This window comes from Mesoplodon bidens (assembly GCF_964165515.1).
Source record: "Mesoplodon bidens genome assembly, chromosome: 8".
In the NCBI taxonomy this organism is placed as follows: Eukaryota; Metazoa; Chordata; class Mammalia; order Artiodactyla; family Ziphiidae; genus Mesoplodon; species Mesoplodon bidens.
In genome coordinates this window covers 37,641,923-37,664,577 of record NC_138165.1, presented here as the reverse complement: position 1 = coordinate 37,664,577, position 22,655 = coordinate 37,641,923, and the positions used below count along the sequence as shown (strand labels likewise).

At 38.9% G+C, this 22,655-nt stretch overlaps 1 protein-coding gene across 7 annotated transcripts in view; it reads right to left on the bottom strand.

The window, feature by feature from the left end:
* The window catches only part of RBMS1 (RNA binding motif single stranded interacting protein 1), a 212,148-nt gene extending 195,573 nt beyond the window's left edge, over positions 1-16,575 (bottom strand). For 3 of the 7 annotated variants that reach the window (XM_081241875.1, XM_081241873.1, XM_081241877.1), the window contains exon 1: positions 16,076-16,572. In XM_081241875.1, coding sequence (XP_081098001.1) covers positions 16,076-16,150 — 75 coding nt within the window. In that variant the 5' untranslated portion in view covers positions 16,151-16,572. Of the gene's footprint in view, positions 1-16,075 lie in introns of all 7 variants that reach the window. The other 4 variants (XM_081241871.1, XM_081241869.1, XM_081241879.1 and 1 more) reach the window with 4 other exon arrangements.
* Between the last annotated feature and the right edge of the window lie 6,080 nt (positions 16,576-22,655).

The following is a 22,655-nucleotide window of genomic DNA, read 5'->3' as shown; positions in this document are numbered from 1 at the left end:
AAGGCACGTCTCTCCCCAGTCTTTAAAAACACCGCCACCCTGGAAACCTTGACGGTGACACTTATCAACTAATAATGGTCCACAAACAATTTGTTTTCCTCCCAGATAATGTAGAGGCCCTAATATGATGAGTTTAAATCACCCACAGGCCTTTCTGTCATTTCCTTCTGTGCATGGCATGGCTTCCAGAGTTTACCAGTCATGATTACACACACTAGTAGGAGGAAAACCAAAAGGTTTGAACCAATCAGCACTGAGGGTTTTTGAAGCAGTGAGAAGCAAAACAAAACAAACACAAAAGGCTACTACAGTTGTACCTTTGCTCAATCATGTATTCCTCAGAAGTTCGATGTAAATCTAATACGACAAAATAAACTCACCCTTTCCAACTGACTTAAGGAATTATTTCACAAACTATTTCTCTTAATATCTAATTACTCTTTAATAGGCCATGACTCCTGATGGCTCAACTTTAAATTATACTTTCTGTCAAAGTCTTAGAAATATGTAAATGAACTTAGGGAGGCATTTTCACTGGAGAACGTTTTGTAAACTGTTGGAAAATCATGCTCTCTTATTTGCTTATTATATCCCAATTTCTCCTGTATTTGATTTCCCTAAAGTGAGGCATATGGCCAGGCATGTTCTTTCCAGCTAATGTATTTAATGAGTATATGATCCAAGCAGCATGAGGGAAAAGCTGTATCCAAGTAGCACAATGGACCTGTTGATGCCTCCTACTGTGTGTTTTCTTTCTCTGAGGTCTTCCACGTAATTGACTAAAACGGAGGTCCTGAAACCTGATCCTATATAAATGCAGAAGGCTGCCAACTATGTTCAAACAACTCATGAAAAAAACAAGAGATACTAGAAACTAACGTGGAGTGCTTGGCATTAGGAAGAAAGTGGCTCCCATCAGAGTGCTGAATGAGAGCATTGGCTTCAACAAAGAAAGGAGGTGCTTAATCAGAGCCTCTTTGGGTTGTGCTGTTGTTGTTGTTTTGGTGACCAAACAGGTTACAGCAGGTAGCGACGGCAGGACAGAGAAAGTTTAGCGAGAATGAAGTGGTCTGGAGTGTATCCTGCTAGTGTGGGAAGGCTCCAGGCGTGCTGAAAAAGTGAGAGGGTTTTGGCCCCAGACCCAGGGCTATGAAAACAAAGACCCTTAGGAATGTGGTAAAGGAAGAATCCAGAAGGAGACAAGGCCTTGAATAGGCCAGAAGCCATGGAGGATGAGCAGGGCCCAGCTACAATAGCGCTACCCAGCTAACCTGTAGGGTTAAAAACAGGAGAACAAAGCAGAATCAGATCTGGACACTGTTGTGGCAAACCAGGAGAAGTGGCCGCACTTGGGGAAGGAAGTGCAGAAGTCTGGCCGGCAGGGTGACCACTACTGGTTTCCAATCAGAAACCAGCTGGTGACGCTGGCCCCATTCACACCCCAGTCCAGCCTCTGATAAGTCTCCTGGAATAGCTGCTAAAGCTGTGTGTGGCCTGCCTTCTTCCTTCCTTCCCTCCTTCAGGTCACAGCGCTGGCCAGTCATGTGAGGCCTGGCCCTCCTGTCACTCCCCCTCCCCCTCCCCCCACCCCCCCTACTCCCCGCCTCTGGCTCTGGAACTCTACTCCTGTCTCTTCACTTTGGGTAGGTTTCCTCATCTGGAAAGTGAGTGGCTTGGATCAGATTATCTTAAAGTTCATTCTAGTTCTAACATTCTGTGATTCTTGGATGTTATAAATTACCAGAATCATAAAATTTAGAGTTGAAAGGGACCTCAGAAGTCACCTATTCAACCTCCTACTCAACCCAAGCTAACCTAGCCAGAACTAATAAGCTTTGAAAGTTCTATGTAGTTGTTTTTGGCTGGCTGAAGTCGGCAGTAATCAAGGCTTAAAAACCTTAAATATAAAGCATGAAAAAAATATATATGAGATTTCTAGAACATCTACGAAAAAGTTTGAAGGAACAGAAGCCCACAGAGCAGCAATGTCCTGGTGCTTTCTATTTTTCTTTTTTTTTTTTCAGTACGCGGGCCTTTCACTGCTGTGGCCTCTCCCGTTCCAGAGCACAGGCTCCGGACGCGCAGGCTCAGCGGCCATGGCTCAGGGACCCAGCCGCTCCGCGGCATGTGGGATCCTCCCGGTCCGGGGCATGAACCCGTGTCCCCTGCATCGGCAGGCGGACTCTCAACCACTGCGCCACCAGGGAAGCCCCTACCTGGTGCTTTCTAAGCACAGCTATTCCCAGCCTTTGTTTTCACAATATCCAGGGTATATTTAAAAAAAAAAAAAAAAAAAATCACAGGGGATGTTAGTAAGTTCTCCAAACACAAACTAATTTTCAGCTGATTATCATGCTTATATCAGACAAGGTGATTGGATGACACATCATCAAATAAACGAAGCCTCAAAGGGAAAATAAAGAATATAAAGGAGAAACAGTTACATTTTGAGATGCATTCAAGAAAAATCAAAAAGCATGTCATCTGTTCTTAAGGGGGAAGTTTCAGTTATAAGCTACTTTTCAAAATTAATTTTTACCTGATAATGAATATTCTCTCTTGCCCTTCAAAAGAATTATTTTCTTAGAGTCTATGCCAACTATCATACTATAAATTTTGAAGAAATCATTGGCTGTATTTAAGAAATAAGCATTTAAAACAATAATTTTCCATTGTGTTTTATTATCAGTTACTTAAAAGTGGTAAGTTCATAAATAAATAAGAAGAGATATCCTTCTTACAGATTACATGAAGCTATACACAATGACATTCTCTCTGCATAGTAACCAACACTGAGGTGTGTAACTTGAATTTTTAGATGGATTATTTATAATCCTTTAAAGTGTAATTTACTTAAGGGTTTAAGCAAATCATAGGATAAAGGATCTCTCTAATAAATGAGTAACATTAAAAAGATGATATATTTGGATAAATCTTTCGAAAATCAGAACTGATTTTGCCAAATGTACTTGTGATGTAATAATTACCACCCTCCCGACCCAAACCCCAAACTTGACTTAATTGCTGAGGATTAAGACGGACTGGAAGATATCAGTTCTCCCAATAGTGATGTATAGACTCAATGTCAGTCCAATAAAAATTCTATCAGATTTCTTTTTTTATGAAAATTGATAAGCTTATTCTAAAATTTATTTTAAAAGTTAGAAGATCTAGAATAGTTAAGGCCACTTTGAAGAATACACAGTTAATATATTGCTCTGGTAATTAAGACCAGGTAGTATTGACACAAGAATACATACAGAGCCAAACAAAAAGTCCAGAAAAAGAAACACGTAAATGTGGTCACCTGATTTACAACAAAGGCAGCACTGAAATTCAAAGGGGAAAATGAAAATGTCTTTTCAATAAATACTGCTGGATCAGTTAGATATTCATATGGGGGGGAAATGAATCTTGACCCTATCCACAAACACAAAAATTAATTAGAAATGGATTGCAGAGCTAAATGTGAAAGATAAAATACAGCTCCTGGAAGAAAATATAGGAATATAACTTCATGACCTTAAAGTAAGCAATGATTTCTAAAACAGACACAAAAAGTGGTGAACATAAATCATAAACTGAACTTCATTAAAATTAAGAACTTTATTTATTAAAAGATAGTAATCAGATAATGAAAGGGAAAACTGAAAATTGGGAGGAGAAACTCTCATACATATATATCTGATGAACGATTTGTATCCAGACTTTATTTAAAAACCTACAACCAATAAAAAGGACAATCCCATATAAAAAGCGAGCAAAGGGAGCCCTCTTGCACTGTTGGTGGGAATGTGAATTGATACAGCCACTATGGAGAACAGTATGGAGATTCCTCAAAAAACTAAAAATAGAACTACCATTTGACCCAGCAATCCCACTACTGGGCATATACCCTGAGAAAACCATAATTCAAAAAGAGTCATGTACCAAAATGTTCATTGCAGGTCTATTTACAACAGCCAGGACATGGAAGCAACCTAAGTGTCCGTCAACAGATGAATGGATAAAGAAGATGTGGCACACATATACAATGGAATACTACTCAGCCATAAAAAGAAACGAAGTTGAGCTATTTGTAGTGAGGTAGATGGAACTAGAGTCTGTCAAACAGAGTGAAGTAAGTCAGAAAGAGAAAAACAAACACCGTATACTAACACATATACATGGAATCTAAAAAAAAAAAAAAAAAAAACTGTTCTGAAGAACCTAGGGGCAGGACAGGAATAAAGACGTAGATGTAGAGAATGGACTTGAGGACACGGGGAGGGGGAAGGGTAAGCTGGGATGAAGTGAGAGAGTAGCATTGACTTATATACACTACCAAATGTAAAATAGATAGCTAGAGGGAAGCAGCTACATAGCTCAGGGAGATCAGCTCCGTGCTTTGTGACCACCTACAGGGGTGGGATAGGGAGGGTGGGAGGGAGATGCAAGAGGGAGGGGATATGGGGCTATAGGTATATGCATAGCTGATTTACTTTGTTATAAAGCAGAAACTAACGTACCATTGTAAAGCAATTATATTCCAATAAAGATATTTTTTTAAAAAGCGAGCAAAACGTTGAGTTTTGTTATGTGAATTATATTCAATAAAGCTGTTATGTTTAAGAAGTGAGCAAAATACTTGAAAGACACTTCACAAAAGAGGAGATCCAATTGGCCAATAAATATATGAAAAAGTGCTCAACATCATTAATCATCAGGGAAATGCAAATTAAAACCATAATGAGATACCACCCACCAGAAGGGCTAAAATTAAAAAGACTGACAATACCAAGTGTTAGTGACATACAGAGCAAATAGCTTTCTCACACTTTGCCAGTAGGACTAGAAAATGGTAATATCTACCATTTTAGATGAACATACACATATCATGTGACCTACCAGTTCCTCTCTTATGACTAAATGCATATGTTGACCAAATGGTATGAACAAGAATAATTACAGCAATTTTTTCATAACAGCTCCAAAGTGAAATAATCCAAATGCCCATTAATAGTAGAACAGATAAATGAATCGTGATATATTCTCTAATAGAATACTACATAGCATTAAAAAAAGAATCAGCTACACATAAGAACATGGATGAATCAAACCAAAATGTTAATGAGCTAAGGAGGACAGACACAAAAGGATACATATGATAAGACTTCATTTTTATGAAGTACAAGAATAGGCAAAACCAATCTACAAAGATAGAAGTAAGACTAGCGGATACCTCTGGGGAGGAAACTGTGAGAAGGGGCATGAGGGTGCTTTCTGGGTGCTGGAAATGTCATAGAGTGACCTGGGTGGCCATTACGTGAGCATAACAATCTATATATTTAAAATGTGTGCGCTATACTATATATATGTTCTACCTAAAATAAAAATTTTAAATAAACAAGTAAAAAAATTATCTCATGCTCCACAATGGCAGGAATCATGCCTCATTTACATATTTGCACCTTCCAGGGCCTAATACAATGCCTGCTCAGTGTTTGTTGAATTTAATTAAATTGCCCACCAGGTAGCTCCAACTCTACGATCTCAGCTAGATGATTTTAGTACAACATGTGTGAGTGGTCAAGAGTAGAACTATAGTTGTGCACTTGCTTCCTGCAGACTCTTTTTAAATTCCCAACGCGTTCATGTTTAAAATATCTGGCGCTTTTTTTTTTCTTTTCCAAAAAGGGAGATGGGAGTATTTGCATACTGAAAAACAACCCCATTTGCAGGGTTTAACGAGATTCAAATCAAAAAGGCAAAGGAAGAGGAAACAAAGAAAGGTGCTCCTGTGGCGCCCTAGAAAGCAGATGTTCATTAGGGCCCAGACACACAGATGACGACCACCATGTGCTTATCTGAACAAGCTATCATCAGAACACACAGTCAAATCAAATTTTGAAGGCTCAAAGGATATGCACCGAAGAACATCCCAAACTGCTGAGACATGAATTTGAATTTGGTGACAGAGATAGAGGGGTAGAAAAGAACACTGTCATTTGAAATCCTATTTATATGTTAAGATATAATCTACTCTTTAAAAAAAAAGCAATCGAAATCAACATTTAAGATTTTTGCTATTAAAATGAAAATCTGAGGCACTATTACCAAGTAAGAAACACACCTTTTTTTAGTCTTTTGCCAATCAGAAAAACACAATATTTCGTGGTTATTTTTAGACAAAAAATAGTTTTGTGAAATATTCAAGAAACACAAAAAAATGGTTACATATGATTTTAAATTTTATTATGGGTTCAGAAAAATTGTATGCAGCTTACCATTTCACTATTTAAAGTTCCAATCTCATTAAGAGCATACATTTGGCATCAAAATACTTTTTATTATGCTAATTATATTCTCTTTTGTTCAAAGTATTACATCATGTCTGTGCTTCTATAACACTTATATATTACCAAATACAATTTTATTTAAATTTTCCATATAAAATTGGATAAGGAATCAGAAAGAAAATTCCATTCAAAGAGGGAACTGTAATTAGCAAATTCTTAATCATAATCTGTAGCATTAAGAGGTAGCAAAGATTTTTTTTTTAGCCAAATTAAGTCAGACCCACTTGGTCCCCTGACTTGGGCAGACGCAGTGGGACTAGCTTGTATGCAGCCATCACCCTGGCAGATTCACCACTGGGCACACAAACGTGTAGCTGGCCAGAAGCCAGTCCACAGTGGCACTACTGTTACTGCACAAGAAGAAAAGGTAGAAGCAGGAATGGAGGAGAAAGGGGAAGGAAGGAGTGGGGGAAAATGAGACGGGAAAGAGGAAGCACACTTTGAGATTGCCCAACCCCCTGGACCCTTGCCATTCCTACTTTGTAGGCCCTTGGGCTTTGTCTAGCTCTTCACCCCAGAGTCAAGCAGCAATCCAGAATCAAAATACCAAGGGATCTATGGTCTGAGTCATGCTCTAAAGCATAGACTGGTTCCATTTTTGCCCTCCTTTCAGGGTAGGATTCTTAACCTGTACTCTACAGGCTGAGTCTCAGTAAAAATCTGAGGTTAATGGGAATGTGCCATCATCAGATTCTCAAGGTTTGAGGTTCCCCTAAGAGTTACGAACCATTGTTGGACAAGGACTTGGTGAAAATAAGAGAAGTGATGGTATTGGACAATGTTTTCTTTGTCTTTTGATATCCTTCTTGTTACCAGTCTCAAGAGCTGTTTGCTTGATTCCGTGCTAGAGAAGAGAAGGAAAGCTTGTGAGGCTATAGTAATCTAGTCAGTGATGAGCTAGGGATGAAAAGCCCTACTCCTTGGAAAGCCGGGGACTGCTTTATGAAAATTGGGGGTGGGCTAGGAGGAAAGGGAACAAGAGATTAGCAGTGAGGCCAACACAGGGAAAGAAAAAAGTAAGCGGGGAGCTAGTCTCAGGAGTGAGAAGCGAGGACGTCTCCCAGGGCCTTAACTCAGCGAGAAGCTCCTGAACCCACAACTCCCAGCTTCGCAAATCCCTGACCCACGTGACTCCACAAGCCACACCTCCCATCTCTTCTTGAAACCCGGTCCCCAGTCCTAGAAGCTCAAAGCCCCTTCTGAGGGACTAAGGGAACTCGTCTTCCCACTGCCCCTCACGTGAGTTAGGGAAAATTCCTCACTCCCCTAAAGGAGGCCAAGATGGGTTCCCTGAATTCCAACTCTGAATACTCACCCCCATCCTCCAAGAAACATTGTCCCCGTGTGATGATTTGGTTCTATGGTAGGACCAGTACAGAACAAGTGTATGTGAATTATAAACTGGGTTACATTCACAAGCTCTTATGGGTTGGCTGGGGACCCTATCATTAAAGATAACAATTTATATATGAAATATACTAGATGAGTTTCAAGTTCTAAATAATTGATAAGTGAACTTTCTGGAACAAAACCTGTTGGAAACACAATTCGCTTGTAAGATAAGGTATACCCAATCACAGAACAAATCACATAGAGCTCTAAAAAATATCATTTGCCCAGCTATAGAATTTCAGCTATAGAAGTTTCTCTCCTAGCCAGTTCTTTCTGTGTTGTTGTTAATAAAGGTATGCAAATAATCATGTAGAATAAAACCTAAGAACTGAGATTAGGATTTTTTTTTTAAGGCTTCCATTTTTAAAGCAATGCAATTAATCAAAGCTGTGCTCTGTAGGAAGCAGAGAGGGTTTGGGGAGTATTTCAGTTAATGACCTGAAAATAAAAACTGGCAAATTTTTCTTTCTGTAAATGTCTGCATTCGTCAAAAACCTGTTTGGTGATGAATCCAAGTTATTGTTGAGAAGACAAGGGTAAAGTTGGTGGTATTACAAATTTCTGATATGATTTACTTTTCCTTGTAACCAAATATTTTATCTGAGACTTTATTTCAAACTGCAAAAATATTTCATTGCTATTCTACAGGTGAGGAAGGGTTTAAGCGGTTTTCCAACACAAACATACTCGCAATTATAAGTCTCAAAATCATCATGTTTAGAAAGTGTTAAACAGGGGAAATAGCATAGTGTCATTTGAGGGGCTTAAGTATAATAGAAATGTAAGTTTATAATCTAAAATTCTTTTTCGGCAACTTTGATTCCCCGCCCCAAGAAACTCAAGTTCAGAAAAAGCACAGAATTCCATGATGTATCCATCTAATTCTGCCCATTCTTATTAGTAAATTTTTCAACTTATAAAAAACAAAACTAGTATCATGTAAAGAAGGCCCACCCACTTGCACAGCTGGGAAGATGATGCATTTTTCCTTCAAGATCAGTAAAAATTATTTATCATATCAATGAAATGATCTTGTTTTCTTGCACGAAAACCTTCCCTGAAATTGCTCTTTTTCTGGACCCAGCAGCCCAATAGCACTTGTTGTTCAATGGGTAGCCAGAGGGATAGGTTCTGTGTCTCACACTGAGGCCAGAGGATAATAGTCCTGAAGGACTTAGCTCCATTGCAGAGTAAACAGCTTATTTTAAAAGAATTAAAGCTAGATAATGACCAAATAAAGAGAATAAAAAGCTATAACCATGAAAGATCAGGAATAATAAAAAAAATCTGTTATTTTCTGAAGAAATGCTAGCTCACAATAGACACATTATCAAGATGTAGATTGCAGGCACACAAAGATGTAATTAGCAACATAACAAAACTCCAAAGAAGGCTAATAAATTAGGAGAAATAAACATCACTTCAAATGGTTTAAACAATAAATGTAATACTTCTATATAACCACAATGTCATCAGTTAAGGATTATATTCTCGGCCTGTCACAACCCTAATAGGTGGGTTTAATAGCACATTTATAAGCATAAAACTGGAAAAATAATAATGTAAAATAAGGTAATTGTATATGAAACTTTGAGGAGAAGGAGTTAACATAAAGTACAAAAAGGTGATATTCTTTAAAGTTCTAAGTAGACATAAAAGGATTATAGAGCAGAAAATATACAAAACAATGGTGATTATCATTTCAAGAAATTTTCATTCATTAATCTAAAGCCCAATTCTTTCTAAAATTCCCAGGCTTACTGGAACTTTTATTAGCACTTTACTTTTTCTCACAATACACATGGCACTGTTTTTAATCCCACATATAGATCTGAGTGCCTTCCTGTCACTCAGACCCTTGGTTGGTATGCTGCCTTCCTGGGTATACTGTTTTGTAAATATTCTTTGCTTATGTCTTGAATTGTGTCTATTCTGTCTTCCCTGGCAGCTGGAGAGCAGGGACCAGATATTACACTCCCTGACCTTTCCTAATATCAAGTGCAGAGAATGGTGCTCTGGGGTCACTAAGGAAATATGATTGCTTAGTTAGTATTTTAGCCCTTCATGAGCCTCAGCAATTTCCCACAAACAACCAGATTAAAATTTAGCCTAATTCCAGAATACAGATGTTACAGCCATTGTAGGCAATCATCCACCAGACACTGATTTTGTGTGTTTACAGTAGCAGATTTATAAGTAAGTTAGCTGTTGATATAAGGCATCTAATCTCTCTTTTAGAATCTAGGTTTTCATATCTGTCATCCAGAAGACCGTTCTCCATCCTCTAAAATGGTAAATGCATCCATTTAAGAATTAGCTAAAAGACAATGTATGGAGAATGACAATGTTTAGTTTTAGACAGAACATTTTCTCCTCTAGGAGGTCTAGATGTTGATTTTTGCCCCCTTTTTCTCTCTCACCATCTCTGACACACTTATTTTCCAATGTTTGTTTGAAAATTTTAAATATTCATATAATTATGTTAAGGAGACTAGATGCATTCAGCAAAAATAAGGAATTCAAATATGTGAGATACACGTTTAGCTTGTTGGCTTGGCTGTCACCATTCTCTTTACACTTTTCCCCACATTTCTACCTGATTAAGAAATTATTTGGTTTCTGTCATCAAATTTGTGTGCATGCTCAAATTTGCATGTGTGTTTGACACACACAATCTAAGAAGACATTTTGCTGTGTACCATCTGACCAAACTCCCGGTGGTAAATGTCTGTATCATCCAAGTGCTGCTTCTCCCGAGGAACAGCCGAGTTCCACCAGGTTTTACTACTTACTCGTTAAAATGATACAGCAGAGAAACCAGAACGTTTACATTCATTCCACATAAAATCCCCAAGCCCAAAGTTCAATTTTGAATATATGGTTTAATTTTGTACCAAATATTATGGCACTGCATTTAAATCACTGACATATCATTACACTTTCTTTAAAATAAGCAATGTTACATTGAATAAAACACTTCCACTTAAGAACAACTGGATAAGTTCCTGCTTATTCCTATAATACCCAATGAATGAGATAAAAAGCTAGGTGGCTGAATGTCATATTTAGGGTTACACAACACTCAGTAACAGAGATAATTATAATTCTGAACACCTTAATGCTAGTTTATGTTTTGGTTATTAACCATTAAATGAATAAATGTTTTTACCACATCTGAAATACTCTGAAAAATAAGGAATTTCTTGAAAATTAAGCAGAAAAAAGTTTGAATCCTGTTGGTGGGGGCCAGTAATAAGAGGCAAAGACAGGCTGAGTCACCAATTCATCATGTAACATTTCCCTCTTTGATATAATACTATGAGTTTTTTTTTCTGGCACCATATTCTTTAATAAAGTCTGCCAAAAAAAAGGCACTTTTGATTCCATAAATTAAGCACGGATCAATTGATATGTGATTCATCTTAGGGATCTTACTCACTTCATAAAATGTTTGAAGTTTTCATTATAGGAACAAAATAAATTAACATTCAAATCAAACTATATTGAGATTTCATCAGAAAATCAGGCTGAGTTATTATATTTGTAGATTTTGGTCTATAATTTTTTTCTGGTCTAAAAAAATTTTGCATGTACTTATTCAGAATAATAATAGTCACTAACAAGCATTTATTTAGCACCTACAGTTCTGCAAATCAAGCAAGGAAATAGGGAGGGCTGATAGCCTTTGAAGAGAGACTTAGTGTGGGATAAGGACACCATGCTTGGGGAAAATAAACTTTAGGGAACTGAGCATCCAATAAAAAACAAACTAGACAAGAAATTCTTCATCTTTAAAAAGAATGAACAACATTTAGGTGCCCATATCATTTTTACCTGCATTCTAGATCTTCCTCACATGATTTTTAGTGGTTAAGCAGACATAGGGGAAAAAAAGAATTTTATTTCCTGGCAACTCCCTCTTTAGTAAAAAGAAAAGGGAAAAAGGTCCCTTTGTCTTTAGTGTAAAGACCTACGACTTATTAAAATTTCAGTACTCATTAAGTAAGCTGGGGTAATTTAAAAGTTCCAAAAAACCATTAAGCAAAATACAAAGTCTGAGAAATATGTCAGTAAAGCTTAAAAAAATGTTTTTCATGAAAGTGTATTACATGGAAATTGCCCATATTTGAATTTAAATTCGAAGCCAAGATTGCCAAAAATGTAAGGTATATCTAGTTATACTGATACTAAATGACTGAATACTTTCCTACTTCTCTTCACTTATCTTTCCCTGTTCCGTTCTAGGAGCATAAGATTTGTCTCCCGACATATAAAAAAATAATATGTATTATGGAAATTCAAAAGAAATGGCTATCCGAGGGGAAGGGTGCTACAATATTTCATCATAATGCATCTTGATTTTAGCATTTCCATGACCTTGAGCCTTCCAACACCACTTCCAGATAGCCACAATATCCCGCTCACTTAAGGAAATAAGGTGTATTCATCATGTAAAATATTGTATTACTGTATTGATGCATTTAAGCAAACTTTATTCATCTCACAAACGTACTTACTTCTCAAGACATAGAGCAACCCAAGTTTTAATACCATGACACTGTACCTCCAATTCACCTTAATATACTCAGTAGTTCCACGTATCAAATCATGATCCCTCATTCCTGGAGAAACAGATTGATACAATATTCATTTGACTATGACTAAGGAAAAGTTAAGGAATTCAACAAAATGTTAATGCACCCAAAAATTCAATTCAGAAAAGCTGCTTTTTTTCTAGTAGCTTCATTAATAGAATACCAAATTATATTACTCATTATTTTTCAGATTTTGAAGCTAGGTTCAGGTATGTTCTTTGGCATACACTTATACAAAAATAGCTTTAAAACAAACATTTGTTTTAGAAACAAACATTTCTCTAGTGTAGAACATTTCTTTAGTACACAAAACAATATAACTATGAATAAAGACACAAATGTGTCAAACTGCTTGTAGCTGGTATGAAATATTAGCTAACCATGTAAAGAACATTTTGTACTTCCCTTTCTTCAGAAGAACTAGAATTAGTATTTCGATTTCCATAAATATTTGCATACACATATTGGCAGTAACGTACATCATGGTATCTTTGAAACAAACAGAATTCAAGGATTGCCTTGCAATAAGTGAAAATGTCTACACACAAAATGTTAATTAAAATATGTTACATTTCCAGAATTTTTCCTGTGTATCTGAAAAGTAGATACCAAGTTTAATTTTTAGTAATATGGCATAAGTCACTTAATAATTTAGAAAATCCTTTAGAACAATACGTGCTTATATTTATGAAGCTACATCAACCTATATCTTAGAATGAATGTGTCAGGTGATAAAGAGAACCCTGCTGTGATAAGACCATCCTTAAAGGAGAAATACAAAAAACTCAACAAGCGTGTAAAATCAGGTTACTTGCAATCTCTGTTACTCTATGCTAAGGCATTATGAAAATTTCGCAATCTCCTTCATTTCCACCCATGTCCTGCCTTTCTATAACATCCTCAACTTTAGTTTATGTTTAATGCAGCTGTATTACTTTTTCTAATAATTATCTTTTTCTGTCAAAGCACAAAGCATACCAATATGGTCACACACCGTAATCCAGCTCCACAGGCTTTTTTGGTTGTTAACTGTTAGTAGAATGCAGAAGTAACTAATATATTTTTATAGAGAAAAATTACTAAATTTTTCTGAAACAGACTCTGGATGATTAACATATGAAGAATGATTTGACATATGTTAACTTTTTACGGTATGGCAACAAAACTCATTTTCAAGTGCCATTTTCATTGGTATCTATTCCTTCTAATGAAAAGAAATCCCATCCGTTTATTCTTTTTCAATTCAAAACACATCCATCTCTTGATCACAAGTTTAAGTCAAATATCACTTGGTAAACGATCGTGCCATCCCTCAGTTTTTGATATAGCTTTCACACAGAAGTTTCAAAACAACTCTGTCTAGCAAACACATCACTGTACTTTAAACAGTGATGTTTTCTATCCCATATTTCAGGAAGGTTAAAATACACACACACAGAGGCAAGGATCATCACTGTAGACAACAGATTCTACGTCAGTTTATTAACTCTTTAGGTAGATTAGGTAACACTTGTTTTTAAACTAACTACAAATCAAATCAGGTCTCTATTTTTTTTAATGACTCACAATACCATGTGACCAAGAGATAGATGAGATACGGGAGACAAAAAGGGCTATGTGTTCTGAACTATGCTACCTAAAATCTGCATCTAGTCGCTTTACATTTTAGGAGATGCCTCTTCCTGAGATAATCAAGATATTTTACAACAGGAAATTTAGATTTAATTATCAAACTTTAATACCAAGTTATATAGGTCAAGTGAGTATGTGTGTCTTTCTCCGGAAACAAAGAGATTCAGAATAATAGGATTTCAGATTTCATAGTAGAAACAGCAAAATAGTTTTGAGAATGTCATTTACTGTAACACAAATCAATATTAAATGCTTTATGCAGGAAGCACACTTTCAGAAAATGGGCCCTAAAGCTTTCTGGGATCCGACCCTAATTACTAGAGCAGGCTCTTGCCGTTTGTCTCTCTCTTCAATTATTTACGGGGCAAAAAGCGCCAAATGGCATTGCATTAGCTATATTAAATGCTATGTACTTGGTTTCTAACTTACTAATGGTACATAAAAATTACTAAGGTGAATATGCCTGTAGAAACATGGCCTTTTTTTCTTTTTCACCTGAGTGTATGTTATTTATTATTCATACAGTTAAGTGTTGAATAGGCTGTCCTTTAGGTACCCAATGCTGCATAATTTAAACAAGTGCATTAAACATATATGATATCTAAAAGGTAGAGCATTGATTACACTTCAAAATTTCTTTGAACAACTTATATTTACAGTGTAGCTCACCAAAACACGGGTACCTCCCTCCACTCCCTGAAAGCAAATACAGCAGCGACCACACAAGAATGAATGATGGGTATCCTTGCTGGTATCATCTTGCCGCTTTGTGGCGACCCAAAGTAAAATGAAAATGGGGAGGGGGGTGAAAATGAGGCCCTTGAGGGCTAAGAAATTTCAGGTCTCTATGCTAACAAGTGTCCTTTTCACATGGACACATACAAAACTATGATGTAGGTACATAACATGGACCACACACACTTGTAAGAAAGAAAAGCTTATCAAGGTTGAATCAGAGATTCTCTGCACCAGGCCAGACATGCCCTCTGCCAGCAAGCAGGGCATGATTACAACCTCCCAAAGAAAGTTCAGAGGCTGCATCTTTTGTGATCTGGAAGGGCACCAGGAGTCAAGATAAGAGATGCTAATTGTTGAAGAAGGCTGGTGCATCCAACTTTTGCCCTCCCAAACTGGGAAAAAGCTTCCAAAGCAGTGAAACCCTCACTCTTCATGGACCCAATATTTTTTTTCCTGAGTTTAGGAGGCATCAAATTCTTATTGTCAAAATAAGGTAGGCCCACTAACAACGTACCCAGGGTCCCTGGAAAGCCAGTCGCAATGTGTATGACTACATGTCATCCGCTGTGTTACCTAAGCGTGTCCCAAGGCCGTTTTTGAGAAAGCACCACTGGCAATCGATCTGTGGTAAACATATAAGGTAGTATGTCTCTAAACTAAATACTAAGTCACTTCTTTCTCTGCATCGAAATCTGCCCATTGTCCTTCCTTTGCAGAAGCTACAGGGAAGATTAAAAGGGACATCAATGAACGCTGAGTGAACTTTGGCCACTTTTCTACCCAAAACAACAGCGTAAAAGAAGAAATCAGTAACCAGGTGAAGTGCCACACCGCACAAAGATCAAGGCGAGGGGCGGGCGCGCAGGGCCGGAGGCGGGGAGGAAAAAGTCCCGTCCCCCGCCTCGAGCCCCAGTTGTCTCGCGCGCGGGAGGCTGAGGGGCGTCCCCGGGGGGCGGGAGGCTCCGCGCCACTCCGAGGGAAGCCGAGAGTTACTGCTCGCCGGGCGAGGCCCAGGAGAAGGGCTCGAAGATCCGCGCCGCCAGCGGGTCCTGCCGCGGGCCCCAGGCGTCGGCGGCCGAGCAGCCAAGGCTCGGCGAGGGGCGCCTCTCGGCCCGCGACCCTCCCCGCTTCCCGGGCCAGGAAGGGGCCGGCGGCTTTTTCCTGTCTAGTCTCTCCCCCCGCGGCTTTCTGTAACCCGATCCCCGCACTCCGCTCCGCGGGCAGCCGCCGCCCCGCGCGCCGCCGGGCTTCGCCCAGGCCAGCGCTATAGTTAGCAACCTTCCATCAACTCCACCGGGGGCGGCGGGGGCTCGCCGCGTGCCCCTCCCGGACCAGAGCCGCGCGCGCCCCCGGCGCCCCCCGCCCCCGGCGCCTCTTTACCTTCGCTTGAAGATACTGGGGGTAGTAGTAGGTGGCGTACTGAGGGTACATCTGCTGTTTCCACACTTTGCCCATGAAGCTGGAAGGGAGCCTGCCGTGCAGGGTCGCGGGTACTTTGGGGTTTCCAAGTCTCGGTCTCTCCTGCCTCTCCCTTTCCGGCGGCGGCTGCTGCCGCTGCTCCACCTCTCAGCCCGGACCAGACGTCCTCCTCCTCCTCCTCCTCCTCCTCCCTCTCCTCCTCCTCCTTCTTCTGCTCCCAGACAGAGAGAAAGACACTGCAGAGCGCAGAGGGCACCCCGGACAGGGCGCTCGCAAGGAGTTGCCTCCCGGAGCCCGAGTGCTCCGGGGCTGCCAAGGGCTGGCGCGCTGGCCGCGCTCCGCTGCGGCGAGCAGGCTCAGCGGGGCCGGGAGGTGATCAATACAAGTGGAAAGTGCTGCTGCGGCGGCGGCTGCGCTCGGTGCCAGGCGGCATCTGGGGTGGGTGCGCCCGATTGGGAGAGGGGAGAGGGGCTGGCGTGCCGAGGCCGTGGGGGAAGGGCGGGCGGGGGCGGGGCTTGGGCGCAGCGGAGCCGGGACCGGCTGGAGGTGAGGGCTGAGTTTTAACCACTCCTCACCTCCCAGGCTTGACGGGCAGAAGCCTTGGGAGCCCGAATCGCTTTGTGTTGGGGGTGGAGGGTGGGGGTAGATTGGGGGGGACCCAGCTTAAGAACTGCAGAGTGGACACCTTCTTTGGGGGGACGCACTTAAGAACTGCGGAGTGGACACCTTGTTTGCTTTCATGAGTTTTTATCTCCTTAAGGGGGAGGGGAGGTAAGGGGGAAAGAGGAGGAAATCTGATTCATCTCTCACTTCCCTCCCCCCGCCCCCCCCCGCCGAATGATTTTTTTTTTTCACAAGAGAAGGAAAATTATTTAGTGCCCAACCACAAGACTGGAGTGGGGACACCTGGGTTCGGTTCCCCCCAGGCCACAACACTAATTTTCTAGGTGACCTTGGGAGGGTTAGTGTCCTTCGGATTGGTGAGTTTGGTGAGATATGAGAGGTGAAATCATGCCCTCTGCACAAGAGGAGGCAAGGCACTCAAACACACACACACACACACACACACACGCTTCTCACAACAAACAGACGGATCTTTCTAAGGGGGAGATGTCGCAAAGAGGCAGACTTATTATTAGAGGACACAATATAGACATCAGCTTTTCTCTGCCTCTTTCTAATGCTGCCAGACAGTCTGACAACTCCCACTCAGGAACAAGGAAACTCCCTGAGTTTGGAATATTTTAAGGCCATTTTGAAAGTCACGCTGGCATATTGTTGCAGTGTGCTTCAGTGACATATTAAAATCAATCTCTCCCTTTCTGCCTCTCTCCATCTCCTAATTGTCACAGCTGCAGACAGCCCCAGACAGCAGTGGTTCAGTTCACTACATAACTGGATATAATTTAATGGAGTTAATTGGTCCCCGAAGCTGCCTGCAGAAGACTTTTATATTGTAGCTCAACAAGAGATAGTACCAAAAATGTACAAATAGGATAAGTAAGAAAGCACCTTCAAATTGGAGTTGTTGCGCATCTAATAAAATGTAATGAAAAGTTAATTTGTTATTAAATAGACCTTGATTACTCTGTTTTGTCATTTTGGTTTTCTGAGAGTCTGTTTTCATAATAGCACAAAGGTAAATCAAACTGAAATGGAATGCATGATTTTGTCAAACAGTTACATTTTTATTTGATTACATTTCAAAAGATTTAGTAAGATACTTTAAAATGATGCAATAGTGAAATGAAACCTTTATCATCTTTATATGATTTAGACAAATTTCTAGGTTATACAATTTGAAAAAACAAATGTAAGTTCCTATGAGAATATTTTGGATATGCCAGGAGGCAAATCACGTTCTTTTTAAAAAATTAACAGTTAACCCATGTGAAATCCTATAGCTGAGCTTCTGCTGTATGGTGGGCCCTGTTGAGGTTAATGTCAATCTGAAGGTCGGGGTGGTCCATTGCCTAGCTAGGGCATCTAAAAATAATTCTTTATACTGTTTCAGTGTGGGACTCTTGAATGCATTTGATAAGAGAACCATGTGAACTAACCTGTGTTATAAGAACCTAGGAGGACTAGGAATGGTTTAAAGGAGTGACGGAAGGAAGAGAACAAGTTAAGAACAATCTCAGGAGTTCTAGGCCTGAGTTGATAAAAGAAATTACCAAACTCAGACTGTTCTACTTTTTTCTGGATGATGAAAATTCAGTCTGTTTTACAGAGCCCAGAAGCACACCCACAATTACGTAGACACTTGATTTATGACTGCGGTGGTATTGCAGAGCAGTGGAGAAAGCATGAGCTTTTCAATAAATGATTCTGGGTCAATTGGCTATCCATATGGAAAAAATGAAATTGGAGCCCTGCTTCACAAAAGGGGAAGAAAGAATTTCAAATGAATCAAAGACCTAGATGTAAAAAAACAGAACTATAAAGCTGTTAGGAGATAATATAGGAAATATCTTGATAGCATTGAAGTAGGGAAAGATTTCTTTAATAAGGTGACCAAGAGTACAAGATTGATCAATTTGACTCTATTAAAATTCAGAACACTGATTCATCAAAGGATTCTATAAAGAAAGTGAAAAAGCAAGCCACAAAATAGTTATTTGTAATCCATATAACTACAAAAGGCTAACAGAACATATAAAGAACTCCCTGAAATCAATTTTAAAAAGAAAAACAACATGTTAAAACATGAGTAAAAGATTAAATGTGTGTATTTCAGAGAGGAGGAAACACAAATGTCCCTATAACACATGAAGAGATACTCATACTCATTAGTAATAAAGGAAATGTAAATTAAAATAATAATAAGATACCATTTCACACTCACCAGATTGGCAAAAATTAAGAACTCTGAAAATATTAAGAGTAGGTGAAGATGTAGAAAAGGGGAAAATCTCAAAAACACTGCTTACTGGAGGAAATGTAAATTGGTACATTCACCACCCTAGAAAACAGTTTGATATTCCCCAATTTATTTGCATGAATGCTAGGGCACCGTAATTGTCGGCATCTACCTCAGAGAATTCCGTCTATCTGTGTACCAAGAGAAATGTACAGGAGTGTTCAAATATACAGAAAATAACTTAAATGTCTACCAAGTGTAGAATGGGTAAAAAGGCTGTGGTATATGCCTACAATGGAACATTTTGCAGCAGTGAAAATGAATAAACTATAGGTAAAAGCAGCAACATGGATCATTTCAAAATTGATGTTGCAAGAAGCAAGTCAACATAAAGAATGATTCCATTTGCATGAAGTTGAAAAACAGAAAAAAATATCTTAACAGTATGTTGTGTAAGAATAGTTACATGAGTAATGGTTTTAAAACTATAAGGAAAAACAAAGGGTTATAACATAAAATTCAGAATAGTGGTTTATTTCTGAGGGAGAAGAAGAATGAGATGTTCACGGAGGGTTGGAAGGGGGCTTGTGGAGATGGTAATGTTCCATGTTTTGCACTGGGTTGTGGATATATAAAAATATATTTCAATACTTTTCTTTAAATGGTTCCAAGACTCTTTTGTATGTTTGCTGTATTTCATGCTAAAACATTTTAAAAACAAAACTCAGCTTTTAATTTTATTCATGATCATTTTCAAACATATACCAAAGCAGAGAGAATAATGATTTCCTCTGTTCCTAATACCCAGTTCCAAAATTTATCAACATTTTGTCATCCTTGTTTCTCTCTCCCTCACTCTCGCTCTCTCTCTCGCTCACACACACAAACACACATTTTAATTTTTCTGGAGTGTTTTAAAGCAAATCCCAAACATTGTATCATTTCACCTGCAACACTTTCGATATCTACCTCTAACAAGGAAGAACTTTTTAAAACACAATATCATGATCACCTCTAACAAAGTTGACAACAATTTGTTAAGATCAATACCCAGTTCTTGTTCATTTTTCTCCAATTATCTAGAAATCACTTTTTGTAGTTCATTTGTTTAAATCAGGATGAAACAATGTCCACATGTTAAATTTGGTTGAGCTATCTCTTAAGCCTCTTTTAATATATAAACGTTCACCCCCACTCACTTTCTAAATTGATGTTTATTTGTTAAAGAAATCAAGTCATTTGTCCTATAGAATTTCCCACATGGCTGACTGCAACCTCGTGGTGTCATTTAAAGTTGATGGTTAGTTCTAGAAGTTTATTACATGCTGGTTCACTGTTTTTGGCAAAGAACACTTCATAGGTGGTGCTGGACACACATAGGTGATGTGATGTCCATCACATCACATCAAGAGAGACACATAATATACGGTTGTCTCATTTTAGTGACGTTAAGATTGATCAGAAGTTCAGGTAGTATCAGTTTGATTTATCCCCTAAAAATTTCCATGGTTTTAATAGTCATTCATAACTAGGGGTTACAAAATTGTGGTTTTCATAGTTTCTTCATTCCTTCTTTACTTATTAGTTGGAAATTGTCTATGGAGAAGAATTTTTCTCTCTTCAATTCTTTGGTTAACTTGAAATACAATTAGCACAGGAAGAGCAGGATAAATTTCCCCCTATTTACCAAGTTTCAGAATAATGAGTCGATGCCATAGGAAACTCCAAAGCTAACCAGCTTTAAGTAACAACATCCTGAACTTGTGAATTTTACATGTTTGATTTGTTCCAATCCACCACAATCATTATTCTTGTTGATGCTCAAACTGTCCCATCTTCAGCTAACGAGGAACCCTTCAAATTGTCTCTTGTGGCTTTTTTTTTTTTTTTTTACCAGACCCCAAGAGTCTTTGATAGATTTTTTTGCTTTCTAGCATAGTAAGATGGTCCTGGGTCCTTGTACAGCTCATGCCCTCACCTGGATTAGCTATTTTTCTAAGAAACCCACATCAGCTTGCTCTTAAAATTTTTTTTCAATAACAAATTCCTTAAGATGTGTCTTTTATCCTTATTACATGTGGGAGAAGGAGCTCATGAAATATTCTTAATGAAATTTGTGCCAAGATGACCCTTAGGAAAGCATGAGCCATTGGTGTTTTCCCCAAGAGAAGTTATACCTTTATAGCTTCACCAACATTTAAGAAATATCCTCTATGTGCAGGACATTGGAGATATAGTTGGCTTGGTGTTTGCCTGCATAGAGTGTACAGTCTAGTGAGAGAGACAAAGATAAAACAATAATAAATTATGATAAACTCTATGAAGAACGCAACATGCTAATGGGAGGAGAGTAACTTTGTGGGAGCTGGATAGGATTTTTAAGTAGTCACGGAAAACCACTTCGAGGAGACATGATAATGAGAGTGGGTCATCCATAAGAACATTGGATAGGGTGAAAGGTGGGGGGTTGTGTCTCTGTAGGAGCAACCCCAAGTTAAAGACTTTGAGGCGCACATTGTCCCATCGAAGATCTCCAATCTGGTTTCACTTATAACTAAAGGTAAACTTTTTCTATCAGTACAGTTAATCAGACCAAACAAATTAGCATTGATGAATGCCTTTGTTCTAATGCCATCTATCTGAGAGTATTGAAATAATTGAAGGATAAAATTAGAAATTTTGCTATGAAAAGCCCTTGTGCTAGAGCATCAGTGAATGGGATTTAGATTCATCAGAAAGACTTCATGCAGAACTTGGAGAATTTACTTCCACACTAGGTAAGTAGGTGATGTCTGTAATACATTTATTAAACACTTAAAACAGAATGGCCACATACATAGCTTTAGCAAGGTGAAAGTGTGCCTGACATATACGTTAGAGTTCTTAGACAGTTAAACAAATAATAGTGTAGATAAAAGGGAACCATTGGTTATAATGTACAATGAAGTTTGGTCATGAGTAGGGAATTGTTTACAGTCTTCAGGGAAGGTATGTATACATCACTGATGTTTCTCAGGTATTGATCCTCAAACCTTATTTTGTAGAGACCTGTCTTAAGAAACTAAAATCTTGTTACCTTTATAAGTTGCAATATACTTTAACATTTTTTCCATCAAGGTGAAACACAAATTTTAAAATTCTCAGAATGTGTCCCTTATCCTCCACCAGAGTTTGAGAAGTGCTGTTTAGTTCACTTTTTTTTTTTTAAATCACAGCTCAAAACTCCCTTTCTGACTGGACCTTCTCATTTTTCCATATTGATTTCTCTCCTTGTGACTTGTAGTTCTTTCCTCTCCTTCATACCTGCTCCTTCTAACCTTCACCAAATTGTTGTACAGCTCCAGCTAGCTTTGGGTTTTTCTGATCCATCTGCCTGGAGCACATTTTACCTTTCTTCACTTGGTCTACTCTTATCCTTTCCTTAAGCCAGCTCCGTCATGGCTTCCTTCAACCACCAGGTTGAACTGAATGCCTCTCCCATGGCACCCAGTCTGAACCTCTCTCCGAACACCAATTATCCAATTTACATGCAAATTTACTGGAGGCATCCTCCAGAACTCGTGGGGAGAAATGTTCTTTAAATGCTCAAAGGTCCCTTCCAATTTAGAAATTCAGTGATTTTGTGATTTACAAGAGTGACAGTGTAACAACCACTTACACACCCCTTCCTTGCCCCAGTGT